Below are 12,118 nucleotides of genomic sequence, written 5' to 3'. Positions count from 1 at the left end.
TACATGGTAGGTAGGGCACCGTCGTCACTTTATAAATGGAGATACTCAGATACACTTAATAATAATGACGGAAACTGACACTTCATGAGCACTTACCATGTGCCAGGCGTTGCTCTTTGCACTTTGAAGGTATTAACCTATTTCATTTTAACAACACCCCCATGAGGCAAGCACTGTGTTTTTCCTCATTTATAGATCAGGAAACTGAGGCATAGAGAAGTTAAATAACCTGTCTACATTTACAAGCAGAGCTAAGAATTAAGCCCAAGCATCTGACACCTGGTAGGTGCTCTAAGCTACTGCGTGATGCTGCACAGAGAGGAAGCTGAGTATCTTACAAGTCCGGTAGCTGGTAAGTATCCGAGGCAGGACCCAAACTACGCCTTCTGACTCTGAGCACTTCACAGCCCACATTACCACGAGGTCTAATCTATGTAATGACACATGTTCAGTCTTCATCTTGTCCTCCAGTTACATGGCGTCTTTCTTGAAAATATCATCTATTTTCTTTGTAAATCCTCTGGAGATCTCTCCCACTGAATAGGCTGTTAACACATGTATTGATTAGAGCACAAAAACTTGAGGAAAAACTGAGAATCAGTGGGGAAATACATGTATTTTACTTTTCAAAATGTGTTTATTATTGTCTTAAGAAAAAGAAAAAAAAGCTTAGCTCTCTACTTTTACCTCTTGGAAGAATGGCCATTTAGCAAGCAAAAATGCCTCTCTAATACATACTTACCTCTTTTTTACCCCCATCTACCCCACCAGAGCTTCTCATTTCTATAAATCTGTGTTCTAGTGATCACTCACTGGTTTCATAATAAGTGGTTAAATGTGATTGTGACGTTACTCAAAGGGTGCAGCTGATTAATCAGAACGTGACCTTGGATAATTACTGTTCACAACTAATAACATAATTGAAGGTAACGTGCTGTACTTAGATTTCAGGAATTGTAGCCAAACGTGGTGGGCGGAGGAAAACTGTACACGCCCAGGGAAAAATCCCTTCCTTTGAAAAGTTGCCTTTGAGTTGCACTGACATATCATTCATTCCCATTTTCACCTTAAATATTTTATCTTCTGCAGACCTTATCAGAGGGGAAATAGTTGATCATTTTTATGATCTGTTAATCATAACAGAATGCTCTGAAAGTTGATAAAAGCCACCTAACTGTTAAAATCATCATCACTAAATTTACTGTTGTTTGCAAAATTCTAACCCAGTGGTAGGAAATACAAGCCTATATCTTTTTTTTTTTTTTTTTTAAGTTTATTTGTTTTGAATGAGAGAGAGAGACAGAAAATCCCAAGCACGATCTGCGCTGTAAGCACAGAGCCTAATGCGGGGCTTGAACCCCCAAACCGTAAGATCATGACCTGAGCCAAAATCAAGACTCAGATACTCAACCCACTGAGCCACCCAGGCGCCCCCAAGTCTATACCTTTGAATAAATTGTTTCACATTCTTGGCTGCTGTGGCAGCCTGACTCCAAATGAAAGTCACCTCAAATACTTTCCATTAAGAAAAGTAAGGCTTTTGTTAGTAAGAACTGCTGGAGACAGCATGATAAAGTAAGGAACAGCCAAGTGCTGGTCTCCCTCCGGACACTGACCGGCTGACTTGGGACAAGCCTCTCTCTCTCTCTAACCCTGTTGAGTCATCCGTAGGACAGAGCTTTATCAGCTCCCTGGATTGTTGTGAGAATTAATTAACAGTAGAGCACATGGTCCATAGTAAACATGCAGTAGATGTCCGTTCCCTTCATTTTGATACATAACTTATACTTCCCTTCTGGAAGTGGTAGGTTTACCATTTTTTAAGTAGCGTGAGTTTGAATGCGACGAGAACATCAGCTTAAAACAGACGAATGGGAGCCAGTTTGAAAAAGGGAATTTAGTTAGAAACTGAGTCTCCTTCCTACCCCGCAGCTCTCCTGGTTGAGAACGGCAGTTCCTTGAGGCCTGCCTGGAGGCAAGTCCGCACATGGTACAGAGTGAACAAGAGTGGATCACCGTTGCGTTCCTTCCCTCTGTGACCATGTGGCACGTCCATGCTCTCCCTTGTGGGCTGTGGTATGTGTATTTGAGCACCACACAGTCTGCTTTGCTTTGGTTCTGTACGTTTTGGTCTCCCCATCGGCAGTCTCCAAAGTGGACGGGTACCCACCGTCCATAGCAGCGTGGGAGGACTGTATCAGAGCTTTCTTTTCATCTAAAAATAAAGAGATTGAGTTTTCCCAATTCACAGCATTGCACGGACTGCCCGCCAGGCTCTCCGTGTCAGCTGCAAGACTCCGGGTCTCCCGGGGAGGAGAGGGGCGGTCTCGGCTTGGAGGGCGTGGTGGGCACTCTCACCTTTCATTCACCTATAGTTCCTGGTGATGTATGTTATTCATGGTTATAAATCTGAGTTTAACTAAGTAAAGCCTCTAAGATGGAGTATTGGAAAGAGTCCTGCAAAGGAGCCATAAATCAAAGGCAGTCCAATAGAAGTACACGTGACACAAAGGAAATGGCAGAGCCGAGGTCCCCCTCAACCTGGAGCAGATGCTAAATCACAGGGTGAAAACACTAACGAACCCTTCTCATCTCGCAAGAGACAGTTGCACAAAAATTGCCAAGCAGGGTGTTTGCATTACGGGTTTGTATTTACTGTGATAAGCAGTGCTCTTACTGTGACCGATACCGTATTTGCTGTTGATAATGTGAAGCCTCTGTGACGTGTAAGATCCAGGACAGTTAATCATCCAGATTCATTCTAAGGATCATATTAATGAGTATAAAAAGGTGTTTTGTGTCTGTAGTTAGGTAACGTTTTAAACTAGCTTTTCTCTTTCACATATAAAATAGCCTATAAATGGAGATACTCAATTTTCTAACAAAACAAATTTTTATATTTTTACGTGCCTGACTGTAAATACTTAGGTTATTCTCTTGAATTAAAAAATGACCTATAATCTTCTTAATTTATTAACATCTTGATCTTAAAATGATTTCCTAAAAAAATACTGGCATTCTTTTAGTTTTTAGTGACCAATATTAAGGTGTGGGTTTTTTTTTTTTAACACTTATTTATTATTATTGAGAGACAGAGCACGAGTTGGGGAGGTTCAGGGAGAGAGAGAGAGAGAGAAGGAAACACAGAATCCGAAGCAGGCTCCAGGCTCTGAGCTGTCAGCACAAAGCCAGACACGGGGCTTGAACTCACAGAGTGGAGATCCCGACCTGAGCCCAAGTTGGACACTTCACTGAGCCCCTGTAGTGACCAATATTAAAAGACAGTGTTATTTTCAGAGCACCTCTGTTATTAGCATCTTGGTGCATAGTTCCAACTGTGCTGTCACACGAAACAAAAACAGTTCTAGCTTGCTGTTGATTAGCCTTGTTGATCAGGGATAAGAGTATGGTGATTACATTCCGTTAATAAATGATCCCCCATACGTCATTTTAGCTGTTAGCTTCGGATTGCTTTCTCATCGGGCCTTTTTTTTTTTTTTTTTTTTTTGAGAGTTCCCGGTCAGTAAGCCTCAAAATTGACAGATTTTAAGCTTTAGCTCTCTCTCCCCACCTTCTGATGGGTGCCACCCTCTAAATGAAATATAAACAAATGCAAGGTGAGGCTGCACACTGTAAGAGCAGAACTCCGGAGGCTTGCTTAAGCCACAGCATGGGTCATCAGCCCGGAATATTCAGACGCTGGTTCTGACTCAGCCATCAAATGCTTTCAGAGAGGACCGTGTGCAGGAGAGCTAGAGGAGTAAGGCTGGGTCGCCTTTAGGAAATGGACCTACCACATGAGGAAGGCAGCTTGTGCATCGCCTTGTTTAAGAAATAACACTTTACCTTCTAGGTGATCACCTTCTTCAGCTCAAGGTTGCTGCAAGCGGGAGCTGAGCTCTCTGTGGAACGGGTCCTGGAAATCATCAAGCAGGGCGCCGTCGCACTGCCCAAAGACAGGCTGAAGGTAAGACTGCTGAAGGACACGTGCACTTTTGTATCACTTGGTGTAAACATTAGTGTCTGGGCAGGCCCTACTCAGAGTCCTACCACTTGCCAGTACTTGGCTGGAAAAGGCTCTTTACTGCCTTCTCTACTCCATACTCGTACGCAGAACTGTGACGTAGAGGGATTCCCACAGTTTTTTAAAAGAAAACCGCCAAAGAAGGACGAACACCTTCATACCACGCCATGCACTGTGAATAAAGAAGCCCCTTACTTTTTTAACCCAGTGAAATGATTCAGTCTTACAAGTGTCAAGGGTTGAAGGGAAGGCACTGCTGGTGGTGGTGACTCAGCACTGGGCCACGCATAGTGTTCACTCAGTGCCCTGTGGCGTTCTGAGTGTCTCGTGCCGTTAACTGCTTCGATCCTCAGAACCCTTGGAGGTGGGTAGTGTTTCGCCCGAACTTTTCAGATGGAGAAACTGAGGCACAGAGAGGTTACGCGACTTACCCAAAACCACGCAGCCAGAACACTGTGGAACTGGGAGGTTCATACTCACGCAGTGTGGCTCCAAAGTCCACGCTCAGAATCCCCACGCCATTCACTGTCTGCCTGCACATAGCTCTGGAAAGAGAAGCATCTCTTGGAAGAGGTAGGGGAAATAGGGTATCTTACGAAGGCACTTAACGCTTGCTGTTTGGCGTGTTTCCAAAGTGATCTCATGATGTGAAACTCATACCCTAAGACTAATTTTCTCCTTAAAAAAAAAAAAAGGATATAAAGGGAGTATTTTGTGAACCTACAGCATTGTAACACATCTTAGCTTTCATGCTGCTTTTCAGGGTTTGCCTCATTACCTCTAATTTTTCTAGAGCGCTCGTTCCTAAATTAACAACACAGGGCTGTATCATAGTAGATGTTTAGCCGCCTTCATCATAGTGTTTTATCACAACCAACTTCTGTTCCAGAGTTACTGTTTGGGGGGCTGTGTTTTTAACACTATCACAGAACCACTGCTTCTGAATGCTCGAGAGAGGTTGTTGTAGGATATGAAAATATTTTCAGTTATAACAACAGAGTTTGTAAAATAATAGCACATTAGTCATCATAACCACTTGCACAAGTTCCACCGAAAGTAAACAGCAGCGAGGTTTCTGTTTATCAGCTAAAATGGCACCACCATGTGGCAATAACATAGAAACTGATTACAGGTCACCGGTCCCTCCAGCTTTGACTTGACTCTCTTCCTGACAGTTCTTTAAATGTAAGGAATTCATATCGTTTCCATTCTTACATAGAGTAAGACTTCGGAGGTTTGTTGTTTCTCGAGGGTGCGCGCGCGCATGTATGTGTGTGTGTGCGTGTGTGTGTGTGCGTGCGCACGTGCTGTTTCCAGTTTACCTGAACTACACCACGCGAACCGGTACGAAAACCCATGAAGATGGGAGTGGCTGCCTACAGGACATGGTGGACCTTGGTGTCTCAGCTAAGTCAATAGAGAAGAGGAGCCGTCAGGAGGCTGGAGGGAAAGGGTCACAGAGGTATCTGGAGGGGGATTTGAATGGGATCAAAGAGGGGGTGCAGTGGAAGTAGTGGAAATGGGGCTAAGGAAATGGGGCTAAATGAAGACGGCAGAAGTGGAGCACGTCTTGGTGACAGCGTGGTCTGGCTCTGGCCATGAGTGAGGGACTGAAGTGCTGTGCCTGCGAATGGAAGTCAGTGCGGTTGAGCCAGTTAGTGAACTGGAAGCCAGGGATGGGCTGGTCATTCGCATAAGCTTCCTAGTCCCCCAGGGCGATGAGCCGTGGGTGGAGAGAAGGACTGTGAGCCAGATGCCGCGGTCAGTCAATGGCAGTAGGTGGCAGTGCACAGACGACACGAAGCTGGTACCAGCCTCCTATGGGCAGACCCTTCTGCTTAAGGGTAGAGGAATAATAGCCAGGAGACAGTAATGAAAACAAAGAGGGCACCAGCCCCACCTCCAGACCCTGAAGTCTGGAATGTGAAAGAATGAGCAGCCTCTAACTTCCAAAGGCTCCAGGGGAATCGGAGTCCCAAGGGGAGAGAGCTGAGTTTCAGTTAAAGAAGTAAGGAGGGCGCCTGGGTGGCTCAGTCGGGTAAGCGTCCGACTTCAGCTCAGGTCACAATCTTGTGGTTCACGAGTTCGAACCCCACATCGGGCTCTGTGCCGACAGCTCCGAGCCTGGAGCCTGCTTCTGATTCTGTGTCTCCCTCTCTTTCTACCCCTCTCTCGCACTGAGTCTCTCTCTCTCTCCCCAAAATAAATAAACATTTTTTAAAAAGGAGGGGGGAGTAAGGAGGCAAGATTCCTTGCAGGGACTGAGGATGTAGTGATACTTACAGCCATGAAATAGGGGCTCCCAAGAGCCCTGTGGGGTATGGGAGCAGTGTGACCGAGTATCACATTAGTAACCCAGGTGGGGTGCAGACGCAGGTGAAGTTACAGTAGGGAACCTGTAAACCACGTAAGGTGAGGAATACAGGATGTGTAACCTGGAGAAGAGAAGACTTGAGGAAAAGGGCCTGCACGAGTGCGTATGCTTTCGGGATTCAACTGCTTTCGGGATTATTCTGTAGAAGAGGAGCTGAGCAGTTCACTGTCGGCCCTAGGACAGCGGGTAGAAACTGAACCAAGACAGGTGTTAGTTCAACATAAGAAAATGTTTGCTGACAACTTAAGTTGTTCAGCGGTCCAGACGTGGCTCCAGGAAATCGCGAAGTACTCACAACTAAGTCTGGATGGTAAGCATAAGGGGAGTACCAGATGGCAGGGGCACTCAATCCATAACATAAGAAAAATGGCTGAAAGGATTTCTATTATAAAAAGTTACAGGTGCGCCTGGGTGGCTCAGTCGGTTAAGCGTCCAACTCTTGATTTGGGTTCAGGTCCCGATCTCACGGTTCAGGAGTTGGAGCCCCGCGTTGGGCTCTGCACTGACATCGTGGAGCCTGCTTGGGATTCTCATTCTCTCTCTCTCTCTCTCTCTCTCTCTCTCTCTCTTTCTCTCTCTCTGTCTATCCTCCTCTGCCCCTCCCCTACTCACACTCTTGCTTGCTCTCTCTCTCTCAAAATAAATAAATAAACTTAAAAAAAAAAAATGTTTTTAAGTTACAAAGGATGATCCCAAAGATTTGCAGTTAACGGTCTGGACTTCTGTCTTCCAAAATTCCGTGAAGAGTTTCTGTAGAGCAGTGCCCTAGTAACATCCTCCTCCTCTTGAAAATGACTTAGAGGTGAGCACCCTGCTGCTGCCAGATAAAGTCTGGAGTCCTGGGACAGGAACCCGACACCGTGCACGTCTAGCCCCCAGCCACTGTTCTCCATACTCCCCTTTCCCTGAGCAGTGATCCAGCCACCAGAACGACCTCTGTGCCTTCTGCGTCTTCCTTCCTGCACGTTCAGATTTGCTGACACAGTTCTCTCTTCCCAGTGCACCGGCCCCTCAGCCCTTTGCTTCCCTCCTAAGCATTTTAAGGCCTTGCTGAGTTTGTGAACTGCTGTGAAGCCTTTCCTTTTACTTCTCCTCCTACATATGCTTCCGTCCTCTAACTGCCTGCAGCATTTGCTGAGACTCCTAGTCTCTTCCACCCCGTACGTAGTTGTTCAAATGTTTTCTCTTTCCCACTCAACTCCAACTTCCTTGAGGAGTCGCGTCTTGCTCATCTGTGTCCCCTTGATGCATGCTTCAGTGCCTTATACATAGTAGCTACCCAATAAATCTGATGAGAGGATGAGTGAAATTCCCACTTTACATGCTCTAAAGAGGAAACAGGGACTCGTTGGAATTCAGAGGTTCAGGAGTAACATTTTTTATCTCCAGACCTGCTTTTCGTATTTTTATTCTACCTTCCTCTTCACAATTTTAATTCATTTAACTCTTTCTCCGTGTATGTGTCAGGCACCGTACTAGACTGTAGGAAGATACAGCCTTGGACAAAACAGATAAAAATGGCTGCCTTCATAGAGTTTATTTTTTGGTGGGGGAAATGGACAACCAGATAAATAAGTAAAATGTTTGCTATTCTAGGTAGCAGTAAATGGGAGGGAAAATGTAGAAGAGGAGGAGAATACACAGCATTGGGAAGAAAGCAGTTTTGGATGGCATGGGCAGAATATTGTTGAATCAGTGCTGCTTTGCTGTTTTTTGTTTTACATTTTCTTTTAAAATAATTTTAGACTCACCAGAAAAGTTGCAAAAACAGTAGGTATAGTTCATATAAGCCCTTCATCCAGGTTCCCCTAATGTTAACAACACATATAACTCAAGTACGATATCAAAACCAGAAAATTGGAGCGCTAGATGGTTCAGTCGGTTAAGTGTCTGACTTTGGCTCCGGTCGTGATCCCATGTTCCGTGGGTGGAAGCCCTGAACTGGGTTCTGTGCTGACAGCTCAGAGCCTGGAGCCTGCTTTAGATTCTGCGTCTCCCTCTCTCTCTGCCCCTCCCCCACTCGTCCTCTGTCTCTCTCTCTCTCTCTCAAAAATAACATTTAAAAAAATTTTTTAATTAAAAAAAACCCACAAAATTAACATGAGTTTAATACTATTACCTGAATTACAGACCTTATGTGAATATTACTATTTTTTTCTCCTAGTGTCTTTATGCTGCTCCCCAGTCCTATTCAGATCCCACTTTGCATTTTGCTGTCATGTTTCCTTACTCTCCAGTCTGTAAGCGTTCCTCAGTCTTCCCTTACCTTTCATGACCTTGACAGTATGGATAGTGCTGCTCAGTTGTTTTGCAGAATGTCCCTCAGTTTGGGTTTTTCTCATGATTACATTGAAATTAACACATATTCTACCAACCTACGCATAGAAGTGATGTTGTGTCCTTCTCAGTCCATAGAATCAGGAGGTACCTGATGTTACCATGTCTCACTACTGATGATGGTTCTCCTTGATCATTTGGTTAATGTGGTGTCTACCAGATTTCTCCTGGAAAAAGTCACTGTTTTTCCCTTTATAACTGATGACTCTCTTAGGAGTGAGACTTTGCTAATATCCTGTTTCTCCTCACAACTTTTGCCACTGAATTTATCGTCCATCAGTGGATCTTATCTGCACAATTATTACTGTGGTGTTTACCTAATGATAATTTTGTATTTTGTTATAGAGTATAATTCAGTACTATCACTTACTTATTTTGTTGCTCAAATTGTTCTAGCTTTGGCCAGTGGGAGCTCCTCCGGGTTGGTTCCTGCATCCTCTGACATGCCCCTATCTTGTTTTGAGCACACCTTTACTTTTCTGGGGTGCAAGATACCCAAGACTCATCTCATGTTTTTCCTGCACCAGTCCTGGAATCAACCACTTCTCCAATGAGCTCTGGTTCCTTTCTTTTCTTTTCTTTTCTTCTCTTCTCTTCTCTTCTCTTCTCTTCTCTTCTCTTCTCTTTTCTTTTTTTTAATAAATGGTATTCAGGAGGGGTACCTGGGTGGCTCAGTTGGCTAACCGACCGACTTTGGCTCAGGTCATGATCTCACAGTTTGTGAGTTCGAGCCCTGCGTCAGGCTCTGTGCTGACAGCTCAGAGCCTGGAGCCTACTTCAGATTCTGTGTCTCCCCCCCTCTCTACCCCTCCCATGCTCACGCTCTGTGTCTCTCTGTCTCTCAATAATAAATAAATGTTAAATAAATTAAAATTTAAAAAAATAAATGGTATTCAGGAAACAAGACCTCAGCACTAGGCAACCTTCTTCTTAGAACTTTATGTACCCTTGTACTCGTTCTATCTTTCCCCATCTCCTTTCTGTTCTGTGGACAGCCAGTACTTCCTCACTCTGCTATCATACCAGATATTTTTCTTCTTTTATATCCCTCCCTTGCGATAAACCTTAGCTCCTTTCTTTCAGATTATTGCTCACTAATTGTGTCTTTAGTCCATTTCTTTCCTACCCATTCCAATCCCAGACTTTATTTTTTAATTCCTTTGGTGAATGCCTCTGGCCCAAGAGCCCCTCCATGGACCATAGCAGATACTGAAAGCTAATTAGTTCACTCTAGTACTGAATTTAAAGCAAAATGAATTGCAGCATACAGGCTATATGTTTGAATGTTAATATGTTGTGCATTCATTATACTGTATTCAGAAAGAAAGTGTTCTCTATATTTGAGACAGTAACATATAACTGAAAATATGACGCTTTGTTTTTCAGGATTATGGTTAAAGAGAGATTAATTAATCTGTAGGAGGTCCCAAGCCATTTAACTCTTATTTAGAGCAAGATCCTATGGAGACCAAGATCATGGATAAATCCCTTAGATGCCGGTTCACTTTTTTCCGAAACATAGCAAGAAAGTGTACTCCTGACTCCAGATTTCCATCTCACTCTGTGGTTGAAAGAGGGACAGATGAGGGAAGAGGGATGATTTAGTTTAAAAAAAAAAAAAAAAAAAAGACAAGAAAGCAAGCCATCCCCAGTACTAGAAAAGAAACTAAAGTTATATTTATTCACAGATGGTGAGTCATCCTCAGTTGGTTTAAATGATAGCGCATTATTACCACAGATGTTACCAGAAAAAAAGGCTGTTTATCTTTATAATCAAGCCTTATCTCAATTATTTTAATCATCTTTTTGGATTGAGTGTTTATAATAAAACGAATCACTTAAAACCTCTAGAGTTTAATTCATAGAACACTGCTGTATCTAGAGTTGATTGAAAATTCAAGCTGTGTGTTGAATAATATTTGTATTATACCACATGACAGCACATCATTGCCTTTTGGCTGGTTTACTACTATATACTGATAAAATAATTGTCGGGCCCGTAATAATAGCTTTGTGTGCAAGATTGATGTAAAAGAGGTTGTTTTAAATTGGAAATGCTGTTGTAATAAGGTCTTTCTGAAAGTGTGGGATAGTGTGCAGTTATTGATTTGTTCTTTTCCTAAAATATAAATTAAACATCAAGAAAATTCGGAGTTCTTTCCAACGACCCTTTGGGTTGTTAAGAGGAACACAAGGCTCCTTGCTCCTGAGAAATAATCAGCTAGTGTCAGCTGAAGATGAGCCAAAAGGTTTTGAAGTTTTCCTTGCATTATAGGACTGAAGCCAAATTTGTAGAGGAGTTATTCTTCCAATTTTGGGCAAGTAAACATTAAGATCTGGAAGCCCATGGCATAGTAATTGACTTTCAACCAAATAAAATATTTTTCAATCAAATGTTATTTGACATAGCCTTCTAAAATATTTGTGTAATATCCTGTGTGGGAACATATACTCTTTGGATAAATCTGTCTATATAGTTAAACAACTTGGCTGTTCAGAGTAAATAGTATTAATGTCATTCTAAACATCCTCTTCTTACTGGTATTCCGTGAAGTCTGGGAAAGGCAATACCAGGTAATTAGTTTTTTCAGACTCTCCTGCATAAACAGAGACCTAAAGAACAGGCTCTGAAATTCTAAGTTGCTTATTTCTCCTTTAGGGGTTGGAAGGAAATAAATAAAGTTAGTGTGTCCTCCAGGAGCTGAGTTCGAAGCCACAGCCCAAAGTTCGCACTGTCTGCGTCCGCAACAGGGACTGTTCGGACTCCCACGAGCAATCCGAGCGTCATGACAATGGGTCAGAACGCATCCAGGCCTGTGCGGATTCCCCTACGACTACCACACCACCTCATATTCAACTGCATAAAGTCCCCCAGGTCCCTCTTTTCTTTGATCCCGTGAATTATCTGTAGTTTGAAAACTAAGATACCACATCTAGTGTTTGAAAATTAGGCCCTGATTTTCAGGGGGAATTAACCAGAAGATAGCCTCCCTTTTAGGATAAAGAGGAAGCTACAGAATAATACAAGTCACTGACAATTAACTAAACGTCTCCTCTCATTCACTTGATAAAGCATAGGAATTAAAGGCGGGTAGCCAGTTGCACACTAAATTATTTTGAAAGCCTTTATTTTATATTCACTTTTTAGAATATTCTGTTGTTAGTCATGTAAAGAGAAATCTAGTTAACTGAAATTTCAAGAATTTTTTCATAGCTTCTTAATACTGACTTGCTTAAAAACTTCCCCCTCTCTCCTACCGGGAGTCTCCCCCCATCCCCACCCCAAGTGTCTGTCAGCTCTGTGTCCCCAGAGCTGATTCCTGAGTGCCACCCTGGCATGCCCACCTGCTGTTGGTGGCCTGCCTCCAGGTCCCATAGAAACT

General features: G+C 43.3%; 1 protein-coding gene across 6 annotated transcripts in view; it reads left to right on the top strand.

The window, feature by feature from the left end:
- DYM (dymeclin) overlaps positions 1–12,118 on the top strand; it is a 329,646-nt gene that overhangs the window by 273,986 nt on the left and 43,542 nt on the right. For all 6 annotated transcript variants that reach the window (XM_053205580.1, XM_027068935.2, XM_053205581.1 and 3 more), the window contains one exon: positions 3,854–3,967. In XM_053205580.1, the coding sequence (XP_053061555.1) occupies positions 3,854–3,967 (114 nt within the window). The remainder of the gene's footprint in view (positions 1–3,853; positions 3,968–12,118) is intronic.

The sequence above is a fragment of the Acinonyx jubatus genome, chromosome D3, assembly GCF_027475565.1.
Source record: "Acinonyx jubatus isolate Ajub_Pintada_27869175 chromosome D3, VMU_Ajub_asm_v1.0, whole genome shotgun sequence".
NCBI lineage: Eukaryota > Metazoa > Chordata > Mammalia > Carnivora > Felidae > Acinonyx > Acinonyx jubatus.
Note: the sequence above shows the minus strand (reverse complement) of the source record. Positions and strands in the feature narration are given on the sequence as shown.